Genomic DNA, 27,531 nt, shown 5'->3' with positions numbered 1-27,531 from the left:
ATCATAAAGGAGCGATATGTTTTGTTATGTATGTAAGTATGACTGAAAAAAGTCAAATTTTTGACTCCTTCAATTCTACCATTCGTTATCAGTTATACAGCCTATACAGGTAAATAGGTCTATCATATTGGGTTACCGAGCTTAACGATATACTAAGCATTTTTTAAAAGACCTCTTTTTTAGTTTCGTGTATTCTTTGTTAGTGATTTTGGATGAATTTAATTGTAAAAATAAAACAACAATACAGATCATATAATTTATTGGATCACAGAACTAAATTTCGTAAAATGTTTCTACTTGTTTTAAAGTTATTCAGTTTGAGCAACATCATTAACCACACCAATACCATAAAATTTAGTTTGCATCGAGGAAGATTGTTTAGTCACAATATAACTTAGTCATTAAACATTTTAATAAATTAATTGAATATATAACTGCTTACACATTGACACAACACATTTTTAGTTCATAAACAACCGAAATATTTTCAACATTTAAATAAGTTTACTCTCAAAATATAAAGAATTTAGAATATTTTATTGCTGTAGTAATAAAGTTTTCAAAACTTTAGTGAGTTTAAATAATCTATAGTGGAAGCAAAGCACTGCAAACAGCACATTTTGATAAGTAAGTATTTCTCTGAATACTTAAATTGATAGGGATGCATCCTTTGTATCTATTCAAATGCCGTGTCCGTGCGCTAAGGCATCGTACACACTCATGATATTGCTCTTAAGTTCAAAGGTAACAAGGGATAATCTTTGACAGAAATCGATCATAGGGTTGTTATATATTCCAATGTCCTATCATCAGTACGAATAGAAATTGCAATGAAAAAACGGATTTATGTCGAAATGGTATATTTGAATTAAAATTGTATCAGGGTAAATCTTTATCAGGATTGTTCTAAAAGCACGCACACGTTTACATCAACAAGAAACAGATGGATTTGAAACCTAACAACATAAGTTTTACAAACATAAGTTCGACTAAGTAGGTAATAACTAATTAAAGCTGTAAGGTTTGTTTCTGAAATTGCATTCTAATAGATTATCCAAGTAACGGACGGTGTAATGTAAAGCTGCACAACCGTTTACAGAGTTTCAATAAATCAATTCATTAGCGTTTAGCCATACATTCCTCTCAGAGAAACAAACTAGACAATTCTAATGTGATTGTGTTGCAGCTACGATTACAATGTTTCATAGAACCTATCTACGTAGCCCATTTATAATGTTTTTACAGAACAGGGTATTAATAACAAATAACTTATTAATAAATAATATTGATGTAATGATTTAATTATGTAGATCTATCACATAATATGATAATAATGCATACATTTAAACAGTACATGTTAACAACATTTATGACATCAATCGGATTCTATTTCCACTAATCAGCGATTAATTTATTAATTCGATGTTATTTTTCTGGCGTTTATTAGGTATTTGGTTTATTAATTATTGTCATTAAAATTTGGTCGTATTGCATTTTGGACCTTTAAGAGAAAATACACTATCGTTGGTTTTATCGATTTTTATTTTGAGATCTACATTCTTTGGCTCGTAATACTAAATGATATAATTTTTACTAAAACTAAATAAACTAATAAAATTACTTAAACATTTAAACAGTCATATTAAGGTCGTTTAAGGGAATTATCGTGAACGTTAATATAAAATATCTAAACTTAATATTTCATTTAATAATGTATTTATGGCATCGTGCAACGATTAGATTATTATATAATAAACTTTAATTTATACTTTAACGATAGTTTAGAACATTTTTAGGCAGTATGAAATAATATTTAGAAATAGTTAGAGTGAGTCAACGGATATATTCACGTAAACTCTCAGTGATAAACAATATCAAAGTACCCATTAGACTTGAGCTCTGGTTAGAAGCGACGTCTAACAAGATATGAATACTCTTATAAAACTGCGTTACATTACACTGTCTGTAAATAAAATAGTCATTGTTGGATAGTTCAGTTTGGAATTTATTTACAACAATCCCATGGGATACTGAAGAACAACGTCATACCTTTGCTTTCAAACTTTAACATGAATATTATATTATACATAATATATTATATTTCCACATCTTCAGATCACTGAATGTAAACATGTCGAATACCTAACTAATGAGACTCACGAGTTACACAGTAAATCTGTTTAGAAAAATACTATCTAAACAAACAATAAAATATAACATACATTATATTCAAGTAAACAGATATGGTAGAGATACATTCATAAAAAGCGAATAAAATTTTTAAAGCCTCGCATTTGGCACTATTCAAGTTCGTATTTCCTATTCCGTATATTCATTCCCTTATTTCTTTATACTCATTCCTTCAACGCGGTATTATTTTCAACATAATTATAGTTTAAATAAAACAGTCAACATAGCAACGAGTGTAACAACTACATAATGTCAAACAATATAATACCTAATAGATATAATGTATAAATTTCAAAACGCGTGTGCTTTTTTTGCAGGCCTAAAATTTCAATGTGTAGCAAAACAACCGTATGAATAGTAAGTATTTAAAGTACGCCAGGGCGCCCAATTCGTATAACAATGCTACGAGAGCAAGTGACAGTGTGTGATCGTTGTTTCTTACAATTAATTATTTAATCGTATAATTTTAGAATATTTATTTTCGACAGCCTTCGGTTCATATGGATGATTTGTTTGAATCTACTATTAATTCATCAGAACACTGACAGTCACTTGCCTGCGCTGCTCTTATCGGCTCGAAGTCACCTCCACATTTTCAAATTTAATTATTTTGTGAGTGCAACGAAATTGTTTCATCGTGTTTCAAACGAGCTGTACTAATTTGCGAAACGTGATATTTATTAATTTCATTGTTTTTTTTTGATATCTATATCATAATAAATTATAATCTTATTTTCTCTAAATTACTTCACAATACAATTTGTTTAATTATGCTAGATTTTATTTAAATGTGATTTAGAATTTGGTTGCGCGCAAAAGGTACGCGGGCAATGCGAACGTGCAGCCGCATACATCAAGTTTGCATTCATTGTAGTCTTTGATTGTCGAGTCAAACGTATGTCGTTCACTCTAGCTCCTCAAAAATAAACTGTTTCACGAATAAATAGTGTAGCGGTCGCTATAGAGGCTCGTGCTGCCCGCGCCCCCGTACGCTAAGCTACGCTACTTACTTACTAACTAGGTGCAATATAATGCGAATTTCACATCTTATATAATTATTTATTTTTTCATAATCATGTACATTTAATCCATAATTCATTTGAAGTTTGACTAGTAGTTAATCATTATAGATACACTTACCAATTTGGCTGATTGTAACTACTATTTTGTAAATTAACATTCTTACATATAAATATTTTTTTTATATTTCTAAAACAGAACATTTATGTTACTGTTGTGATAAATTCTGCAGAAGTTACATTTCTTTTAGTTAATTTTTCTTATCTTTGAATTTGGAAACCGAACAACTTTCATAATCAAGGGAACTGATAGATGGCTGTTGTTTTCAGCACAGCTGTAATAATATATAAGGAACCCAAATTATACTGACTCAGTCTTTATACAATTGTTAGGATTAATTGTATCACTAAATGAATTTAAATAAATAGTATAAATATTTACGAACTCAAATAATTTGTCAAATAAATAATTAATTTATAAACTTCACTAATCTTAGTACAGTCTGAGTATGTAGGTATAAAATAGGAGGCAAATAATATTTACTTTAAAAATATAACTACCTAACCTATTTATTACAATTCCTAAACAAATCATCTATTTGCACTCCCTTAAATATTTATAAATAGTGTCTTTGAAAAACGTTGAGCAAATTCAGAAATAAATAATTAGGGATAATTCTAATGAGAAGTGGCTTGTAGCACAAATCTTAAAAAACTCCAAAATTATATTGTAAATATCTAAAAAGTGGAGTCACGATGAGGGAAGTATTATATTATAATGAAATATAACAGTTTCTCAATTAAAATGGAACACTTAGGTATATATAAACGATATCATTAAAGAATATATACAAGCCGTCACGAATACAAATCAACGAAGAATTCTTTCCCTTTACGATTATTAAGTTTAGTTTCCCTAAGTTTATGTATATTTTCAATTACTTGTGTGATCAAAACTTAGAATAGTCACAGCTCTAATAACGGTACGCTACGAACTCTCTTCATTTCTTTTATAATATATATCATATCATTCATCCCCTTATCCATTATTGTACATACTATTAAGAATACTTTAGTTTCACGGGATTATTGACGTATCACCCGCATATTGAGACTCGCGAGATACAAGTCCCGTATTCTCGTAACGTCTGTGAGCGTCGTTCCCACCAGCCTGGCGTCCTGACCGAGAAGTGATAACCAGAGTTTCAAATAATCAATCTTAGTCATTAGAAAATGTCGGGTCTTAAATGTTGTAACCCGGTTAGGTCTCATACGATACATTCATTGATACATGTAAATTTTTAAACTACGTAGAAAAAGTGTTCGGTGCACTAGAATTAATTTGAAGTGTATTACCGGTGTATACTTGTTAAATTGAACCGAATAACATTTTTTTTATAAACTAGGGCAATTGTGTATTTGTATCCTAATCGTATAAATATAATATTATGTATAATTATTTACATCTCGCCTTATTAAGGCCGTGTCCAAAATATCGGTATCAAGTCCTCTTCAAAATCCGTCGTTTGTTTAGTAAGTTCTTTGTTATAAAATTGAGATAATAGTGACGGAGGGAACTACTTATTGGTATAGTAGATATTATATTAAATCCACGGACCGTGATTTAGTATCACTGTAGGAAGAGGCACTAATCCTTACAAGGGTCTATGATCGTCTAAAATACCTGCATCTAAATAGAGAATCTATTCTTATGAATGATATAATGAACATTACTAGATTTTATTTTTCTGACTATTTATAATTTATTTATTATTAGAGATATCTGGGTGAAGGTGTTTATATTGATATTATATATGAACATTTATTTCTCTTCCTACAGAACCTATTAATTAATGATTATAATATTGTTTTTTTTTTTGGAATTCTTCAAATATAATTCTTTTTTTTTATAATTTTTCTAAGGGCACAGTCGGCTAGTATTCCCATACAAGCCTGTTCCTTGTAATGCATATGAATGTATGTAATAATGATAAATATTCTAGTTATCGCTACTTAATCGACTAGAGTAGTAAAGACAGCCATCTGTTGGAGTTAGCAAAAAAGCGCTTAATTTTACTACTACTGATTGTAGTGCTCGAAACATAAGCCGAAATCACCGAACCGAAATCAAATGGAAGCCAATAAAACAATAATCACATTAACCAATATTCAGTTTATCTATTAAAAGTGGTTGTAAATACATCATCAGAATGTAACAAGGTCTTAAACTCCATTGAAGATATAATATTGCTGTCTCTTAGACAGATTGACTTATATTGAACTTTATATTACTTCTATTTTCTATAAGAATTCAAGATTACCAGTGCCAATATATGCGACACATATCTATTATAATAATCATAGTGATTTTTAGTGTTAGGTATATCATTAAGTATATAGAACGCTAATAGATTACTGAGCGTTGCTAGGAATAAAAGCACTTTATCGAAATCTGTTGGATGGTTGCCCATGAACACCCTAAAATTAAGGTGCCAAAATCGTCGTCAGAGATCTTAATTTTCCTCGCCAAGTAGTACTAAGTCATCAGCCACGACGTCGGAGACGTGAAGGTATATGATCCAATACATCAGGTTGAAGCAAACGAAGCAGACCGGGAACACGATGCGCGAGTACTTGTCGATGTCCGATGGAGTAGTGCCGAGCAGTTTGTTGATGCCCTGCAAAAATAAGTTAGCTTGACTCTGATGAATACCTGTCAGTCAATGTTACAAACACACGCAAGACGGTATCGCTAGCAGTGTTATCGCATTGCCCGCTCAGCAGCGACACGTGAATCGCAAGCAAAGTAAAAGTCGCTTATAATTTTTAAACAACTTATATGTATTTATTATTTTATTCTACACTAAGATTGTACCTTGGAAGCATGAATCAGGTGCGCTGGAGGGGCAGCTTCTTCGTCAGGTTGCGGTGCTGGTACGGGAGGAGCAGGGCCTCGAGCGCCGTTGATGGTGTTCTCCAAGGTGCCGCCCTTCGAATACGACTTGGGGTCGTGAACTTTGAAACGAACCTAGTGGACAAAAGCAAACATTCCATAAAGCCCCAGTAAACACATTATTATTTATTAAATAAAAAAAATATACAGTTTTCTTTCTTACCGAAGATCGACTTGGTGGTGGTGGCCGGGACAGTGTGCTGGTCCTTGGGGGAGGCAGCGGCTCGGACGTGCCGGGTGGACCATCAATCTGCATTTTCTTCTCAGCAGCCATCTTCTGAACAGCGGTGAATCGTTGTTTCCTCATTTGTATCCTCTTAGCCATGTAGCCGACCGTAGCGTATTCTGCAACGAAACACACCGTCAGTGAGTTCCATATGTACATATATTTCGGTTGAAATATCGCCGAGCGAAATTCACGAGAATCGACGCAGCGAATTATTATAAAAAGTTTCTCACGTTACATTTTTTTATGAAAATATTTTTGTTACTGCAATTAATCATAAGTTTTCAAAAATAGGGATTAATTTATTTTTTAATAATATAATTTGTAACAAAGTGATATTAAATTTAATTCCATGGATTGTCACACAGAAATAAATTCAATTGTTTACGCAAGTTTAAACTTAATACTGACACAATACAAAATACCTAATATTCATTTAGCATTCATCCTCAATGTTACCTAGTAGACTGGCGAAGACCATGACGAAGCAGGTGCCCAGGTAGACATCAATAGATTTTACGTAGGATATTTTAGGAAGAGCGGCGTTTGTGGACGACATTAGTGTAGTCATTGTCAATACAGTGGTGACGCCAAGAGACACTCTAGCTGGCGTAGCGTTCCGGTTCAACCAAAATGATACCCAAGATATGATCACAATCAGTCCAGACGGAATGTAAATCTGAATCAGATAATATCCCATCGAACGTACAAATTGAATCTCGCATGCCAGTCGAGAGTAGTTTCCTGCAATGAAAAGCCATGTTATAAATAAAGTACTTTAATTAACAACTCATAGTGATAAGGCGTTATAATATTCAGTTAATTATATTTAAAATAACCTTCCTTTACCAGTTCATTAAAGAAAAGTCGATAATGATAATGTTCGGGCTGAAGCGAATGCATGCGGGTGTTCAAATTTGATAAATGAAGTAAACAAGAAGCATCAACGATCAGTATTTGATAGGTTGTATGTTGCATCGGTGCTGTGTACCTGTCGTCAGAGAAATCTCCATGGCTCGCTGCCGATGGCCCAGCACCTTGAATTGCGGCAGTGACACTTCGCTCGACACGCCCACTGAATTGGGCCCCTCGTTCCACTTGTATCGGATGTCCCGCATGGTGTAGCCGACTGTACCATGCAGAGATATGGAACGATAAAATAAGCACCCATCGCACTGGGTTTTCTAAATATTTGTATAGGTGAATGAAGTTAAGGCTACCGATCTACCGAAAGTGAGGAGTGTTGTAACGGCGGCGTCCTTTAAGACGTACAAGTAATTGAAAGCGTTTTTAACTTTGAGTTAAATTGTATCTACCGAATATGAAAGCTTCATGGGTCTGCAGCTCAAGTAGTAATTAAAGAAAGTAATTGTTTTTATTAGGTAAGTACATACGTCATTTGTTTCATAAAGCAAAAGACGTGAAGTTCATAAAATAGGGTTCTGTCTTTTGTTGTAACTAGTGTAAGCCAAAAAAGATAATATCGAATCGAATCAACTCACAGCTTTCGATCTCAATGTTGCATAATTGACGATCCATCGGAAAATATTGCAAATCCATTGGACAAGAAGCGGTAATAGTCAGTCTGTAAACAACAGAAAAGTTATATGACTGTGCAGCTTTACAAGTGTGCTGTTCTATTTAGTCAGAATGGCGCTTACCTTATACTCCTAGTAATAGATCCGGAATGATGAATGCGAATGAATTCGTTGCTTGTGGTAGCTATGTGGAAATAAGACTGTTTTTCGTTAACAAAGAAGGTGTCGGGTACCCATATGTTCCTAATAAATTCAGATCCAACGGAGAGTGTTTCCACACCCGTCCGTTTTTTATAAGCAAGCCGGGGGTCTGTCCAAAATTGCCTGAAGTAGAAATCCAGTGTGAAATCCTGAAACATTTTCTTTTGTTGTAGGAAATAATAGCGCCACTTGATTGACTTTTACAGGCACAACAATGGATGTCATCCGGCAATCGTGCTCGTTTGAAAGGCTGATGCCGCCAGTTTTAAATGCGGACTTGTTTTAATGAATGCAGCACAATGATACGATATCGCGGAGGCACATTCATTGTACGTACGTTTCGGACGTAAGTGGTATATCAGCCAACAAACTTGAAAGAGCAGCTCTCGAAATACATTTACATTTCGAAGTCAAACGGAATATTTTTTCGGAAGATAACGAAAAATGATTTTAAAGTAAACTGTGGATGCAGTAAAATCGGATGTTCAAACTTATTGAACTGTTTACACACAGTAGATAATTAATGTAGAGATATCGATGCTTGCTGTATCCGCGTACAGTTCAATCAAGTGTGTTGCTGATGCAAGTTATGTTATATATTTTATTATGGTACATTGCGAGATCAATTTACCGAGGACTTAAGCAGTAACAACTGGTATTATTCAAACAAACAAGTTATGCTTTATGACAATATCATTTAGTTGCAATAACATACGATTTTATAGCTTCAAACAATACATATATTTAGACATTACCTAATTTGAACGCGCAATGTAAACAGTTTAATCTCATTATCGTGATAATAATATATAACATATTGAAGGGTATTGCTTAGATTACAGTACTATCCACTTTGAGTATATAGGTACGTAAACATTTATTCAGAATAGAAAAAATAACAATATCGCATTTTATTTTACACAACGCAAAGTACACTGATTAAGTACAATTTGGTGCTAGTATTAAGAGCAAATAATCCTCGGCAATCAGTGTTCCGCATCACTATTGAATCTTTGGCAGTATTAATGAAGTTAGGTGATATGTTTGTATGACAAAATGTCACTTGCATGGATAATTAACTAACAGAAAAATAAGTGACAGCAATTTCGTAAAATAGCAACGTTTGTTGAACTTCCAAATATTCATTTTAGAACACAATTTTTAAAATTAAGCGCTCGTTTGATTATTTCCGACAGCCCGATCTAAAAGTGACGTGCATATTCATGTTACATTTTCAGTTTATTTGTGCGCCAAATTGCAACGCCCTCCGGCACATTCATAGAGAATCGACTGATAATCGACATACGTCCGATCCAGAAATAACGAATTTACATGAATACTTGTTATTTTTAGTTTTGTAAATATTTTTATAATTGATTCGGAACACAAAAGCCTCTCATTGATTTTATTAATTTAAAAATTGTTTACTTCGCGTATTTCAATATTAGTCGGCCAATGCGTGTACTTTCCGTTTTTTTTATTATACATTTTCTATATCTAAGATCCGGATAGGGTCACGTCCTGAAGTGACTTTAAGAGTCCCCTTGATTTGGTTTCCACTAGGGGTCATATACCCTGGTCTTAGTCTGACATTTATTCTTTGGAACCGTTATCAAGGGTATTTTGGCGTTTCGATAAACAAAAATACTTAATCACGGTCCAATATTAACCAGCAGTGTGTCACATGTTAAATTTTGATTGTTCATGAGCCAATAAGCAAACCGGTAATACTGGATGTAGCGAGTAATTTACTTAAACCATATATCACAGCAAAATAACAGTTCCCAGTTGCAATGTGTCGAAAAACTCAAAAGTTCGAGTTTTCGTTCCCTACAAAGGCAACGACTGAAACATTACAACAAGTTCCAAGTTTCCTCGGCCAACTGGAACTCAATTGACAACTGTACAAACATTAAAAACATTCATAGCAAGACTACTTATAGTAAGAAGTTTTAAGGCGATAGTGGCGCATTTGATATATTTTACGCCATTTTGAAAGACAATAGTAAGAAACCCACAATCACAACAATTACCTACTCAAGAACATAAAAAGCTTAAACAAAAAACAACAATGGAGCAAAATTTACGACAGTGTCTTGCTTGGAGGGATGCTTAATGGCAAAGTACAATTTAGTATGTCTTTTGACACACCCGGAGGGGCACACCACTGCAATGAATCGGAGTAATTTAAAATCGCAGCACGTATAAGTCGTTTAGTGACGTTAAGCTAAGAATTATAAAGAGTGGTGCGCCGCCGTCCGGGTGGTCGGCTCCATAACGCCGGCATGCTCGCAGCCTCGTGTCTGGGGCTGCTCGGTCGCAGCGGCGCAGCGCGCGGCCGGAGCGACCGAGACAAGCGTGAGCTGACAGTGGCGAGTACCATGAGCACTTCGGAGACGGAGCTGATAGAGAGCACATACATGGTGACGCCCACCTCCACTGGCGGACCTGCAATCAAGCCCAATCGTGAGTCGCGCGCGCGCCTCGCGCCGTGAAAACCAAACCAGAGGACGGTGACGTGACGCCCGAGTCCCTCGATCGAACGTGGACACCGACTGTTCAACTTAACCGCACAAACACAAGTCCTACGCTCGACCGAGGGTCGCTAACCTAAACGCAGTGATTGTCATTTCTCGCTCTAAAAATGACCATCTACTTAAAAGTAGTTTTGCAGCTTTAAATACCATTTTCACTTCAGATAAGGAGCTGATGGAGAGCACGTACATGGTGACTCCCACATCCACAGGCGGTCCTGAAATGTTACATCGGTTACATTACCTGTAGCGACCCTTTTATACAGCACATTCGCCATTTTTAAATCTTTATGAAATAATGTTCTGTAAGCCGTACAAGGTAGTGTCGAGTACCACGACTTTTTACAGAATTATGTGCTACGCTCAATAGTATGGGGGGTTTTGATAATCTATAGTCGATATAGTACTCAATTGATCTAGCTTCTCAAAGTGTTCTCGTCAACGTCCTCGATAGTAATAGTATATATTTATTTTGTTCGTTCCTATATTTCCAACAGTTATATTTCAACTGTGGAAATTAACATCATCGGAACTCACATAACTTGGTAACTGAGTTATGTTCAATTAATAATATTATAGTTCATACTGATCATTCTGATCACAATTAATTTAGCTAACACTAAGAAATAACAAATAATAAACGTTCTAGTTACGTTTGTTCACCGCAATTCCATATTTGGTATTTTGAAAACACCGTCATGGACAAAATAACGGGTGGGCTCTGAAAACTTTTAACATAATTAAGAATTTATTTCACTCTGCCAACTCTGTATTGAATCCAATTAAAAAATAAGTATTTAAGTAACTTAAAAATGTTTATATACAGTGATATCTCTGCAAAAATCTCAAAAAGTCTGTGCTTGTTGTATTTATTTACAAGTTTTTCTTTTTACATCAATGCTCATCGGAATGTTATTGATTACATTATAAAGCTTTAAAAATTACTATATTTTATAATGTTAAAAGTTGGCGTTTGGCAAACAAAGCCCTATCACAAACCGCAAAGCTAAGCAGAGGAACAATAGTATGAAAAAATTAGAAGAATAAATCAAGTTGTACAAACCTCCATAATTTGGCCTCACTCTCTTGTCGTAGCTTACACTTAGCGAATCCAAAATGGCTGAGATATTGACGTCACCGAACATCCCGCCTCCGCCCGCACCCCTGAAACAGAAATTACGAAATATACCCAAAATATTAAGCGTACTGTCGTCAACCTTTCTATTGATATTCATGATTTAGGAGATTGTTGTATTGATTGTTATATTAAAATTCTAAATTAACGCATTTATACAAATAAAGTTATCATTGTGTAGTAATTAATAGTGTTGGTAACTATTAAATAATTATGATAAAATTAAAAGTAATCTTCGAAAATCTTACGTTGTTTTATGTTACTGCCGAGGAGCCATTTTTTTTAATATTGTTTGATTTAGTATAAATCAAAAGATGTTTGTGTTCGATTCGAATATTAAAATAAATGTTTTTGCTATTTCTTTAGTCAAAGCCGTCAATTTTAAGTTAAGTATATTTACGATAATAGCCTCACAAACTAACGTCTTAGTTGTATGGGAACGCATAAAATGGATAATATCAAGTGAATTTTGCAAGAAACTAATATGAGAGAGTGCCGTCAGACATTGGTGAATGAACTCTGCACAGCCTGCTTACTTCGCATTGATAGAAGCAAATGTAAGGGACGCACATAAAAGTCCCGCCCTGTAATTATGTACCTATTTAAAGAGCTGACTTAATTAAAATTTTTCTTCCCGCCCCGAGATGATAAAAAGATTTTTCTTTGCGTAATTAAAAGTAAAAGGAAATAAGGTAAATGCCTTCACAAAAATTCAATAAAATTTTCAAGACAGATTTTGCAACAGTCGCTGCAAGATTGTCAATGGAAATCAGCACAAAGATACCTAATGTTTTGTTACTGGAAACTAAAGTACACATTGAACAAGCACCTTATAGGAGAACAAATAGCGCTACAACTTATTGTAAAAGTGTATAAGAACTTCTTGCTGTTCGCCGTCTCAAGACTTTCTATTAGAACTATTTGTTGCCTTTAGCTCGCGCGTATCGTGCAAAAACTCAATGCAACGTACAACTTCCATTCATAGTGCAAGAAACTATCGTTTTTTTCTAAATACAACCGGGACTTTGCGCTGTCGTATTTTTATTTCAATCTATTTTAAATTTGTTTGCATTTATACTTCACTGAAAGAAAGGCGGAACGAACAAATTGGACGAATTCGTTTCTATTAAAAAGTCACAAATACGCTATTAAGTAGAGTTTTACAGTTTTAACTTATCTTGTACTCGTTTCTCAAAATAGAATATAGGGTTTATTTAAAGAATGTAGTGCCGTTGCGAGGTCACGTTTGACGCTAGTTCCCAGCAAAAGGTTATCTCAACTAAAATCGCCTAATGGACTTTCAAATAGTTCATCGTCATCTATTTTCATCTCCTATCACTTGGGAAGTTGCAGCCAACTCAAATCTATTAATTAAGTCTAAGCTCGTCAATCTCGTTTTAATATACCTAATTAAACTAAGAGTTCATCGTTGCTTATTAACCGTGATATCATGTTTAAATAAGCTATCGCTAAAACCTGATGTTTCAAAAAAGATTGAGCTATCTTTTGGTAGCAGCAAATTTTTGGCACTATTATCAAATCAAATATCATATTAAAATATTGATTGAATACAAATACGAAGATATACTGTAAAGCAGCGTACTATCATGAAATCCAGACACGCTACTTAAGTTATACTCGTAGTTACGTTGAACTCGCAAAGAAACGGTACCAATGTCCGTAAGTCAAGTTGCAGTCGCCGTTTCCGTCTTGCTCTACAGTTTTTCTCTTTTATTTCGAACGTAACTTAAACTTCCGCGTTTTGTGTTACGAGAGCAAAGCTGTGTAGTTACTAAAATGTTACACTCGTAGGTAGGTAGGCAAGAGGTATTTGGAATGCTAAGTATCGCCATTGAACAATATTAGTCCCATGTTATAGGGGCGAGCCAAGCCATATACAATAGTAAACAAACTCTGGGCTGCTAATTTATTAATAGGAATTAGAAAAATTTAAATCCAAATAGTAATTTGTCCATGTCTTGAGAGCAGTCACATATTAATATACTTGCTCAAACCACTTTTTAATAGTCTGTCTACATTAGTAATCACACAGCTTTGTGTCGCGTCCTATATTTCCAAATGACTTGTAGGTACAATGCATTTGAATGTTCATTCATATGCCGTCAGTCTGAAACTGAGCAGCTTTAATTAACTAATTACATACGGATGCTTCATAAACATGCAGATTTCTTTGTTGTGCAACTCACACAGAACATTTGAACACTCATACACAACACTCAAATATTTGAACTTAAATTGCCAAACTATAATTTTATTATTTACAATCAATCGGAAATTTTACATGGTCGAAGAAAAAAAGAAAAAACTCTGTAGAAAAGATTTACGCCCTTAATGTAATATTTGTTTCAAATTTTTTAATAAAAAAATATTAAAGACAGAAACGTCTTAATCAGTTATCTGATCTCGTCGCAAAAACTATAGCTACTAATCGTATTGTGTACGTATCTATGAGTACGTCGTTTTTAAAATTCCGTATCAATTTGTCATAGTGCTTATGCATCTAATTTTGCTGGTACATTTCTGCTACAAAGCTACAAACGGAAATAGAAGATCGTCATAATTAATTTCACTTTGGACAATACGTCGCTTTAGAGTTTTCTCATCACTTTGTTGCTTGCTGTACTATTCAGGAACAGCACAATGGATAGTAATTTCTATGACATTATTACCTTTGAGCATTTTTATGTAAGACTTCATTTGAAAAGAAACAACAGCGTCATATTTTTTATACTAATCGCCAAACTACGTCAATATTTCTTGATAGTTCGTAGTGTGAGTTTTTCAGACTGGTTAACTTCTAGTAAATTGTGTCAATAGCTATTTAGTAGTAAAATAGTCGAGCGTAATTATACAGTGACTGCGGTTCAGTGTGAAGCTCGCACAGTTTTTATCGAAGCGTTCCAGCGAACAATAGGGAGATAACGAACGCATCCCCGTCGTCGTCATAGATGTACGTTATAAACTAACAGATAACTCAACGTGTGAATGTTATTCCGTTTCTTTGATTGAAGCTATTTCTATATTATTTATTGAAGTTCTCTCCCCGAGTTTTTATTTCCGCTTGATATAACAATATTGTAGTATAAATGTATACAAATGTAATTGTGGCCGCTTTAAATGTGATATGCAGATTCGGATTCCAAATTGCTTCCATTTTGTATCAAACTAGACTGTTCATACATCAGTAATAAAGTAACGTAAAGCAAATTAAAGCTGTTAAAATTAGAAACATGTAGCAAAAATTGGCAACCAAGCCTAAATTCAAAATTCATACGTTAAAATAACCGTACAGATTAAGGTAGTACAATAAAACGCTAGAAGTTAAGACAGTGAATCGATATCATGTTCCGGTGCAGTAGCCAACACAACGTATACCGCTATCTGCCGATAGTAGGAAACGGACCCGAGCGGGCTCCACTTCCTACTGCTGTGACCTTTCCCTACATAACTATGTCAATTTCTACATCATTTTCCTATTTCAAATTAATTCCAACCACAACTTGCGACATACTAAAATGTCGACTTCAATTTGATATTACATATAGGATACCATATTCCGGTAAAATTGCAATAATAATATTGAAGAAAATCTTATTATGAAGCTTCTCAGTGTGCTCAGCGTGGTCTTGAGGTTAATCAAACTCTTCACTCGGCTCTTAAAGTACGAAGAGTAAACCGAACCGGGAACTAGAGCCGCTTTAGCAATACGGTATTGCGCGAAATTAAATCGCAAGAACATATTTTGTGCCTTCATTTTTGTAGTCTATTGTACTGAAAAATATAAACTGGAAAATTCTTCCCCGTTGTAAATTTAACTGGAATTTAAACAATACACCGTGTATTTTTGAGCTGACAAATATTTATGCGATTCAGGATAATATTTATTAAATTAATCAAAGGATATTTATTTTGCATAGCCATATTTGTGCGAGGCACTGATGAGTAAAGTGTGCGAAGATTTTTTGTTAATCTCATGTCCAATGTAAATTGCATATTTATATGACGATATAAAGTTGTCAAAGAACGTTTGAAAGACATCGATAGTTAATATTATCCAAAATACGGAATATTTTATGTAACGGTAGAGGTAGAAATTTTATAACAGGAAAATGTTGAACGTGATATTGATACCGTAGAAGCGTTCATTAACAGCGCTCTGTTGAAACGCTACGTTTATTAGCTTTATTGTAAACTTATTTTGATTGCATTTTGTTCGCAATTTGGAAATACGGAGATATGGTTACGTTATTTCGTACTGGTATTTGTGTGTAACAAGCGTACCACTTTATTTTAGATGACCTACTAGTACTACATTCGAAAGAACATCATTCGAAAATGTAAAAACGAATTAAACATTCAAACTGAGAATTTCCTCCGTTTTTTGAAGTACGTTAATAAAGTAATTCAAAATTTACCTATAATGACAATTTAGTTTACTTTCCTGAAAGTTATTATAATACTAGCTGACCCTACTCACATAAGAGAGAATGGGTCAAAATTTTCCCCGTTTTTGTAATATTTCTTACTGGTACTCTGCTCCTCTTGGTTGCAGCCTGATGACATATAAAGCCGAAAGGCTATCTAACACTTAAAGAATTTTTCAAATCGGACCAGTAGCTCTTGAGATAAGCGCGTTCAAACAAACAAACAAACTCTTCAGCTTTATAATATTAGTATAGATATCTCGAATTGGCACATTCAGGTTTTTGTAAACGTTTGATTTTCACTGTGATTATCTTTGCCTGCACGTATCTTGGTAATGTGCAGGCTTCATTATAGTGTTGAACTAGCGATATAGTATTCTGTGTGACCCGGAACATAGATTATGTTCCGTTTATAGTAGTAATTAGTAGGTAGGAACTCGACACACCGAAATAACACGAATTATAACGTCCTTAGTACCATAGTTATCTAAAAATCCTTTGTAGTACAAATTCAATGTAAAAATAAGCCTTATGAGTAATTTTCAAAACATCTTTAAATACTGTTTAAAAGATTTGGATCACCTTAACAAATAGAATGTTGGTAAAATTTGCTCTCCTATAGCCTGTACCTCTTAGTGTTTAGCTAACACTGTCAGGTATTGATATTTAATTAGTTTCAGCAAGCAAGGTTAGGTAAAATTATAATGAGGTCGTCTGTAATCCAATAAAAATATAAGTTATACGCAAGGAGCTTTTTTACATAATGCACCTTAGCATTGCGAGCGCACTTCTAAGACCGAAAGAGCAGGTTTCAATATAAAAAGAGCCATCAATAAGACCTTCTCGTTATTTGATGCATCAATTTTATTTTTCCTTGTATATTTCGGTATACGTCGTTCTTGTTATAAGGTATCCGATACGAGTAGGCTTCGCTCCGGGTTGCTAGTTACAATTGTTTCGAAACTATTGTCTGCCTAAAGCGTCTTACCAGTCCTATTCGAATGTTCGTTGTTAATTCATTGGAGGTACAGTTAGTCTGCACCAACGTTACTGTTGAGCGAAAGCCTCTTCCGGGTTACTAAGCCTCTTCCCAGGTATTCCATTACGTTTTGATATAGCACTAGTTTCGAACGGATCCTCCGCTCTACTCGGGTGATATTTGTATTGTACTATTGAAATAATTTAAGCGCATTATTTTCGTCCATTTTGAATTTATAAAGATTCGCATTTTATCATGACGTGTTAGATACGATAGGAGGGTTTACCATTATTTAAAAATTGATAAGTAATACCCGACTTGTACCTTAAAAACTATATATCTATTGTGTTAAACATGAGAAAAACATAATAACATACAATTATAACAAATAAATATTATGGCTACAAATTCCCACTGGAATACAAGTTGATTCAGAATAAAACTATTAAACCTTTAAATTGCTTTTGAACCTGATACCGGATAGATACGATGAATATTTCGATAAAAGTTGGACGAGAACAAAAAAGTACGACATTCCAATATCGTTATTAAATCCGTTCAAGTTATAACTGTAAAATACTCATCAGGAAAAACTACTTCGCTATTTGATTTGTGTTTTTTAAATTGGTATCCACTGTTGCAATAAATCGCCATATCTATGGGTATGTTACACTGTACCTAGGCAATAATTTTGAAAATAACTTTTCCTGTACTGCGGATGCTATTAGAAAAATAGATGAATACAAAATCATTCTAGTATTATTCTTTTCCACTATATTCAGCTCTCTTCGTCAAGGAAATGCTAAAAGAAATATAGATGGACACCCTCTACTTAGGCGAGCTCTATTCAGTTAAATATTATATTTAGTCAATGCATTAATTTGGCGGAATTCATAGACAACAATGGTATGGACATTCAAATAAGAACAATGGGGCTCTTCGATACCTTTTGTAGATGGAAACTCACAGAATTGTAAACACAAGTTATATTATTAAAGAAGATTTCTCTCATCATGCAATATAAATATCACGATAGCATGTTGTGTCATTTGTTTTAGAACATCAATAGTTTCTAAATAAAATTTTGAAATATTGCTGTTGGAATTTCAGCATCGCGTGGTCATTCGCTTGACCGCACCTGTCACTCGGTGTAGTCTGACTAGCGCACAGTTACTGTGTCGGGCATCGCGTCTAAATTAAGGGTTTCCACAACAACCGTAGCGAGACTACGATGTTAAATGATACTTCTGTTGAATTCATTATTCGTTTGCCACAAATTATTAATTCTTATTGAGCAAAAAGTAGTTTAATCAGATTGCTAGAAATATTTTAAAATATTATCCGTTCACGTGTTGTTTTCTGGGAATGGTTCCATTAACGGCTTAACTGCTGTTATACCTAAATGTAAAATACGTTGCATGTTCATTTTTTATCAAATTGATAAATTCTATATATTGCTACTCGAACGTTTAAATCATGTAGCATAGTTTCAAGCTCAATTCATAGAACTGATATGAATCGCTGTAAATGGAACTTCCTGGGAATAACAGGGATGTTATAATCCCAGTAGGTACCAGTAAATATCGAATATGTGGTGTGGTACGCTTCGGCTTCATACAAAAGCCTACGGCTTTGCTTCCGTTGTTTTGTTATACATCGAATATTGTTTAGTTGCAAAATTGTATGCAAACTATAAATCGGATATTGCTTTTCAGTTGCAATATTGTGTCCTCAAAACTTTAGATCGAATATTACAATGATGCAGGACTGTTAATTTAAATTGAAACAATGCCTGAATTCAATATAATTCTGCCATAGAATATTATTAATATGGACTGTTACTGTAGTAATTCTCGGTTAGAAATTCAATCATATGTAACAAAAGCGAAATATTTTTTTAGATGTTGTTGAATAGTGTGTGGTATTTCCTTACATTCTGTTTGAAAATATTTTCGTATAAAATATTCATATCTGCAAGCGAATCATATGAACGCGTGAATGTCGGCGGTTGGGTTATGACGTATGCAGTCTGTTTTGTCTTACACTCTGTCTATGTCAACAAGTGCTGTATGTGCTCTGTGCAACCGTGTGTGAATTATTTTTATGATCTATGGTTCGTGTCTATGAACCATAGTACATAAAATAGTATAGCATTAAATGTTTATCAAACTGTACTTTGAATTGTCTGTGTTTAGTCAAAGTCGCTCTCTTAGGAGCCCTCAATAAGATCATTACCGAAAACGTTCTACAGCGTCTGTACCGAGTGTGCAAGTCCACCAGAAATTCTAGTATACTTACAACCTATCACTGACTGTAACTTATTATTAGTTTTGCATTAAAGTAGTTAATTCTCACTCTACGACTTCTTTAATTACTCTATCCAGGCGAATGCCCTCATCTTTCTTATTAGCCCGTACATTTTTCAGTCTACAATACTACTGGTGCAAAATAAGTAGCTTAATAGTGATTTAAACAACATTTAGTGATAATAAATGGAATACAGCACTTGCACTAATAGCTCTTACTGCTCGAGAGAAGAACAGAGTAGCCGGACTAACGATCAAGAACGATAACGTTTTACGGAAAAGTCTGGATTAAGAGCAATTAGGGCGCTCTAGGAAATAATACTCGGGAAGGAGACGACTTTATTTTGTCCTCGTTTATGGGAGCCATTTAAATCCTTCGTGTTTTCTGGCATTTTAAAATAGTGAAACATTTTTGCTTCACACGATTCTTTCGCTGTAGGAAACCTTTCTACATTAAGGACTATTCACACACTTGTTTAATTTAGTCGTGTTGCTATGAAGTATCGTATCATGTGCTTTAACGGGCAAGTCAAAAAGATAAATTATGTTAATAGTGACCGACACGACAGCGGCCCACCAAAATTAATTAGTTGGTAATGCAGCGTATTTCAGATCGTAACCAAGCCTCAGTTCAATCGCTAATTGTTTTAATTTACGACAAACGTGTTGAAACGTAAGCGTCGAACTTAATTAATGAAAGCGTTGTTGTTCCAGTATCCCGTTTACCTCATTATTGCACCAGAGGAAATTGATAAATTGATTTTTATTAGTTCAGCGGCGTTGGCGCCTGCTAGTAATTAACTTTAAGCGGGTGTTCAAAGGAAACACTTTACGCTTCCAAGTTTACCCAACACCTGAAGTTTGTTCCTGCTCCGTTGTTGGTTTTTAGTGAATGCACTTTACTTCTTGAGCTCACAACTATCTGTGGGTACAAGTCCGCAATACCACTGAACAGTTTAACTTCTTCTATCTCGACGCGAATGACTGATGAGATTAAATTTCTATAAATTATTTCTCACGGCGCCCATCTGCGCGTGATAGCAAAGACATAATAATGACGAATTTTTTTTTTTTTTTTAATAACCCATATCTGTCCCACTGCAGGGCAAGGGTCTCCTCCCAAACTAGGGGGAGGGGTTAGGCCTTGAGTCCACCACGCTGGCCAAGTGCGGGTTGGGGACTTTGCATGCCCTCAATAAATGTATTAAACAAATTTTAGGCATGCAAGGTTTCCTCACGATGTTTTCCTTCACCGTTAGAGCAAGTGATAATTATTTCTAATACACACATAACTTCGAAAAGTCATTGGTGTGTTGCCTCGGATTCGAACCTGCGACCACTAGCGTGGGAGGTGCCAGCTTAAACCACTCGGCTATCACTGCTTAATGACGAATGCTATTATGATTATTCTTTTTTATAATATCTGCGGTAATCTAATAAAAACAAGCTATTTATATAATAATAAAGCACCCTCAACGTCACCACCAAAAAAACGTCTTGATAAATCAAACGACTCCATCATCGTTAGGGTATCAGAGGGCTTATCTTAAATCCCGATTTAAGAGTCAATATTTCATGTCATTAAAAGAAAAAGCTTTACTTCAGCACAAGGGTTAATCGCGAGGCAAAGGAAGGGCCTCTCGATATAGGAACCCTCAGTGAGTGGCCTATTCTGAGCCTCGACGCCACCACTTTCATCTGCCTCTTGAGGGTCGTCTGCTCAATTTCGTTGAAAACCTTTCAAAGCAACATTTACCGCGGCCAATTTTTGTAAGGATTATAATATAACCGAAATAAAAACTCATAGAATTGACCTTTTAGTTCTAAATTACATAACTACCAAAAATGTAATGGTGTCAGTAAGCTTATAATTTTGTTTGTTCTGTAATCAACGTCAGCTTGAAGGTTGTCACAAATAATACTCTTCATCGTTGCCTAAACTCTTTTTAATGATATTTACCAGGCAATTTCGTAAAGCTCTGCCACTCTTCAATAGAAGTGCTTAGTGCGTAAATATAGAAGTTCAAACACACATTAACCAACATTAATAAAACTGGCCATTAGAATAAATAACAGGCATTCGTGTACCTGGCCCTAAGCATACGTATATTGTGATATATATGACAATAAATGTTAATATTTGGTGACCCAAATAGCGCAGCATTGGAATGTCCGCCTGCTGCTCCCAGGATTGTGCGTTCAAATATACACAGTTATACATATAAAACACGGATATGTCGCTTTGGTTACGAAAAAATATCAAAGCGGCTTTTGAAATACAGATGTCAAAGGACCTAGGATTTTGACTGTATTACAAGCACTTAAAAAACATAAACAAACCAAAGCTTTCAACAACCTAGAATTTGGCAGTACTAAAATACTCAAATGCACACAAACATAGAAATCAATTTCCCGATATCTGGTCGAATTTTACCGGAGCAAATGTTGCAAGCGATGGGCATGAAATCTGTCACCGTTTGCACCGCGGCAATCTTGAACTCGATACTTTATAGCTATGTGGTTCTCGAGTGATATCGACTCCCCTCGCCTGCTATTTGAACTTCTGATCACAACACGGCGGGGAATGTATAGGTAATCAAACATTACATTCGCGTGCTGCATAAAGCTTTCGATATTTATTTAAGAAAATAAGATCTATTTTACATCTTCAACCTGGATTCTTTGGAGCATCATCTATCTTTTTGTTCTACAAAAGCAAGTGTAAGTATATTAGGACCACTATTTCAAGTCCATTTTTCAGTCTCTTGAACGGGAAAAATGTAATTAGGTTTTTCTGTAACAAAAATTGTGATAGCGGAGAATTGGACCTATGCCAGGTGAATGGCGTTAGGCTCACTAACTGAGAACTGGAGCTGGGAAATATTTGTCTAAAAGTTTCATATTAGAACCAGTACAGTACTTTACGATATATTAGAAAACTTTGAATTCATGTGTATTCTTTCGAAGTGGATTAAACACACAAGTATGAATTAAGCCTCACAATTCGATATGAATCTTTCTATCGAACAAGAACCTCGTTGAAATATTTGATTTTACTTATCCGTCAATTTCTTGTGAATTGTACCGGAGACCAATCAGTTAGTTTCGAATTAAGTACCTACTTATATTGTATCTCCTTACGACATAATTATTATTAAGTCTTGCTACGACAGCTCTATTTGCGTAATGAAACCTAGCATTTAATTTGCTGCATAAAATGTGGAGTCTATCATATTCTGGATACATTTTATCAAACATAACTTGAGCCAATGAATTTAAAACTACCATTTTGGTAGGTACGAATATCTGTTAATGGCTTCTGCTGGTACAATGAAAGCTTACAGCCGCAACATTGTAATACAGAACGGTCCAAAACAGGAATTCATGGAGCAAAGTTGGCCGTTGCCAAATAGTTTATACAGGTGCAGTTGCATCTATAATCTAAACGCCAGTCGTAAATCGCGAGTGACCTTAACACAAACACTGTTGCTCTTAGGTTGAGGTAGGTATATGATTTCAGATGTTACTATGTGACAGCTGGCTAGGATATTATATGGCAATCAATTTGCTTCAAGGCGACGCCGTGATGAAGTGGCGACCGCGCACCTTAGGTGATTTACTTGCATGCTTAAGGATGAAACTAATACTGTGTGATGTGAGACTGCACGTGTGAGTAATGTGTACATAGATATGTCTTAGTTAAGTTCTCAATTTGAGTCATTAACTAAAAAAATATTTGCTTATTATGTCTCGAGATTCGTTCTAAATGGCGTTCTTTGGTCTCTACGCCTATAGAATAAAGGCGTGATATACGATTTACTAAATATATTCGAATCAATTTACTTACTTACATACACAATGTATGTAAGTAAATCGTCTAAAGAAATCAGAATATGTTTTTCCACTCGTTTGTAGCTACTGAAGAATTAACTAGTAAATAATATAAAGAAAAAAAGTATGCGACCGTTTAAAAATAATTGATTAAAATTATGCAAAGTTCCTCAAGTTCCAATGAATGCGCGCTAATTTTGATTTTACTTTCAAACAATAAAAAATGAACATCTAATTTTGTAAGCGAAGGGAGGATAACACAATAAGACATTTTATTTAACAAAGTATTAAAAAAACTTCTGTTTTTATGCAAATTAAGCCATTTATTGCTCCACGTTAACTTTTGAAAAATATTCTTAAGATCGAATCGTTTCAGGCTAAAATCAAGATAATATATTATCAATGTAAGAATATGGCAAAAAAATTGTTTCTTTAAAGTATCTCTATCAATAATTATCATAATGTTGTAGTTTAATATTGAATTCTTATCGTCGCAATGGCAAATAAATAACTTTCCCGAATGAATCGACTATTGTTAACTACGTACTAAATTAGCTGAGAGTCGCAATGAAACGTTCGTTCTTCCTATTATTACGTGAAAAATTGCCCTTCTTTACATAATAAGTATGTAATGCAGCGCGCCAATTATCTATGCTCACCCCTCCCTCGTGACATTTGCAAGATTAAAAGAGAGGTGGAGACCCTCGACATCTAATCAAGAAAGTGCATCATAGTGCATAACTCTGGAATCTGTTCGTGTACTCATCCGCGCTACAAGGAATCTCCTGAACCACTCATGCAAAAAACAACATTTTTAAGAGCTACATGTTACACACACTAAATTGTTTTTGGTCATCAATGCAACTCGTTTTTCTTTCCCATAATCTACACTAATAAATGCTACAAATAAATACTAAAATAAATATTTAGTACATCTAAGTAAACCGACCATTGAGCATTTCCACAATATCTAAACGGGGCAAAATGGCCGTAAAAGCTGATCTTAATAAATTCCAGGGTGCACGGTATTTGGCGCACCCAATTTGTGTTTCAACCGGGATCGGGTTTAACGCAATCGGTATTGCATTCTTATCGATGTTAGCGCACCTAACTACGATCGCAAACACGGCTCGTTTATAAAGTCGTGTAGTTCTAGATGGACACAAAATGAAAGCTAACGAAGGCTAGTAGCGAAAGCGACCGAATCAGTTTCACTGAAAACAGGCGAGTGTTAACGAAAGCCTTCGGATATATTCGGCCAGGCTCGGCTCTCTATCGTCGGCACATTGAAGGAAAATAAAACGAGGGAGCACGCGGTGTGGATTGGCGAACGTACACTCATTCCGCAAGGGCATCAGTGACGTGTTGGCGAAATTTGGGATACGAATCGTTCATTATTGCTAGATTGAATATGGATACAACGCTGATAACGAACCAACAATAAGCTCTATTTATGATTCCTGTGCGTATCTTCAGCTGTATGCAACACGAAACGAGTTTTAACGTTATGGATCGGAATGCCTACAATCAATATGACCAAATTTACTGAATTTCTTAATGATTTATGCTGGATAAAAGTCGCGTGCAGACAATATTTTTACCCCAGTATAAAGGTGGCGTTCCTCAAAATGAAACCACCGTCGTATTACGCAAACATTTCACTATCGTTTAAGCTGTATCATTGCAACTAATGAAAATTTTCGGCTCTTTCATAAAAGTTGAAGAGTACAATACACCAGCGAGAAGTGGCGGGGCGTCATCTCAAATAGAGATCTTTGTTTGCAGCCAAGGCAGCGTAAAATAGTTTCATCCCGGAAATTCTACTCCGCTCTTTAAATAGCTTTTGATTACAAATATATTTACCAAATGTGAGAAATTTTTGGCATTTTTTTTTACACATGATCATTTCGTTTTACAAAATTATTGCTCTAGTTTTATATTCCGAAACCAAATTTTGTCCGTTTATTTACTGCAGAATAATAACCACCATTCTACGTATAAAATACTACACCAAAATATCCTTTACAGCCGAACATAATGAACGGTCACTTTACAGCGGCATTGTTTTGTGTTTCAAAACTGAATTACTTTTGGTAAATAATACCTAAATCTCCGTGCAATAGAAAAACTGTTTTATCAGGCGACTGCAACAAAAAATTAAGCATAATGTGGGTCATAGTTATAATGCCCACATACATATTCGCGGATTGTGGCTCATTGTACACCGACTCTTGTACACAAAACGCCCGCATGATATTGCAGGAATATTCGCTGATGCATTAAAATCCACTATCTCACCCTTTCTATAGAATTCCATGTAACGTAGCGATGGGGGATGTACGAAAAGTCGCACGTGCGCAGTACTACCCACCGCTGGTAACTCTTACGAGAACGCCAATTGTCCAGAAAGGGAGACAAATATCGCAAAATGTGCCAAAGTGGGACATATGGAGGCTGATTCCACAATCCGCACGAATAACACCATCTAATCACACTGCGAAGTAATCCTTCTTCATCAATAAAGCTGCAGCGTAAAGTTACTTTAAGTGATCGCTTCTCGTGTATTGCAAATTGTTTTTTTTTTTGCACTGCAAAAAAGTGTAATTATAAAACTTGCGATTATCTGTTTGAGTAAATTATTTTTGCGAATTTTCAGTTTTCAATCAGTTGAAGTGATTAAAAACTACACATAGGAAAAATATATGGATTACAGGCTCGGATGTTCTGGGTAGTAGGAAATTAATTTTGCAGTGTGCTAAATATTTTTTCCAATATTTCATTCCAATTTAATATTCGTATACTCGAATAAAACGTTTGGACTTAGGGTATGACAGAAAAAATGTACACTGAATTTAGGAATTCGTAGTAAGACAAGACAAAATCGGAAAATAGCCAACATTATATTTTAAAAGTATAACACTAGTGACCTCTTATTCGAAGTAATCCAATTATGATGTTGAGTGCAAAATGGATCATGGCCGAAATTTTCAGGTATTCGATATCGTGTCCTAATTTTTTAACTTGTTAAGTTCGTTAAGGTGAGCGGTCCACGGAACGTGACTCAAAGAACACTAACATATTAATTGAACTATTAAATTGCTCAGCGGTGGAACCGGGATTAATCTCGGTCTTGTTTCACTAATTATTAAACGGAATATAATACAGTACCTGAACACAAAGCGATATTAGTACTGCCGTCTTGCGGCAATGCCACCAATACACCTAGAGGCCCGTTTATTACGTCACAAAGGATTTCTTACTATACATGGGTATTTTGTGCTCTGCTATTATTAGTTCAAAACAATAACAAGTCACTGCTGTCTTGGACCGCTAGAAATTTAATATTTTGTAGTTTGTTGCACTGTTGTGTGGCAGAAGGCGGATGAAAGTCACCGAGTGCCGGTTGGAGGCTTTTTAATATGAGAATGAAACATGTCTTCATTTATTCCAAATGGAGCGGAATAACAAAATGTGCGAACGAATAGTTAAAATATTAAATTGAATGGACCAGCATATAAATAGAACAATTGTGTTAAATTGTATTGAGCCCATTATCAGATAACGGATACGTTTAACCAAAACACAGAGCTTGGACAGCTGACGTGATGCTATTAAATTACGGATACCGGTTACGGTTGCAGTATATTTGGCAGTAGATTTATATATTAATAGTAAAATGTTAAACGTCACGGTTTTAGAGCGACATGACACATTAATTAAAATGAACATGCAGGAAAATACATATTGCATTATTTATCGGGCTCGATTCAATATGGTTTTAGAATAATAGACTACCGAATGTAGTTTATTCAAACTATAATATTCTATTTCACAAAGCTCTACAATAATAATTTAATAACACGGTTTTAACAAAAACAAGCTGTATTTTCTATAGATGATGTTTAACTGTATGATGAAGATTTGATACATTTTTATTCCTCAGTCGATCGGGCCTATCGTTAGTCTTAGTACCTAACGTTTATTTAAGCATTTTCCATCTTTCTTCTTTACTTGAGTTTAAAATTCCGGCAAAGCAAATTTCATATTCTCAGTAACTTACATGACGTGTTCTCATGAAAACTATAGGTGCTTGAAGTCTTACAACACTGTTTTAACTACTAAAAGAACTTAAACGTTAACTTAGCCAAGTTTAGTGTGAAACTTATGCATGAAG

The 27,531-nt window shown here is 34.7% G+C and overlaps 1 protein-coding gene across 1 annotated transcript in view; it reads right to left on the bottom strand.

Moving 5' to 3' along the window:
- Positions 1-242: 242 nt before the first annotated feature.
- LOC142986229 (gamma-aminobutyric acid receptor subunit beta-like) overlaps positions 243-27,531 on the bottom strand; it is a 41,103-nt gene continuing 13,814 nt past the window's right edge. Inside the window, exons 2-10 of the mRNA XM_076134588.1 lie at positions 11,725-11,825; positions 10,812-10,879; positions 8,050-8,276; positions 7,891-7,973; positions 7,380-7,517; positions 6,848-7,132; positions 6,326-6,507; positions 6,085-6,237; positions 243-5,887 (exon numbers count right to left, since the gene is read on the bottom strand). Coding sequence (XP_075990703.1) covers positions 5,723-5,887; positions 6,085-6,237; positions 6,326-6,507; positions 6,848-7,132; positions 7,380-7,517; positions 7,891-7,973; positions 8,050-8,276; positions 10,812-10,879; positions 11,725-11,825 — 1,402 coding nt within the window. The 3' untranslated portion in view covers positions 243-5,722. The remainder of the gene's footprint in view (positions 5,888-6,084; positions 6,238-6,325; positions 6,508-6,847; positions 7,133-7,379; positions 7,518-7,890; positions 7,974-8,049; positions 8,277-10,811; positions 10,880-11,724; positions 11,826-27,531) is intronic.

Source organism: Anticarsia gemmatalis, chromosome Z, assembly GCF_050436995.1.
Source record: "Anticarsia gemmatalis isolate Benzon Research Colony breed Stoneville strain chromosome Z, ilAntGemm2 primary, whole genome shotgun sequence".
In the NCBI taxonomy this organism is placed as follows: Eukaryota; Metazoa; Arthropoda; class Insecta; order Lepidoptera; family Erebidae; genus Anticarsia; species Anticarsia gemmatalis.
Note: the sequence above shows the minus strand (reverse complement) of the source record. Positions and strands in the feature narration are given on the sequence as shown.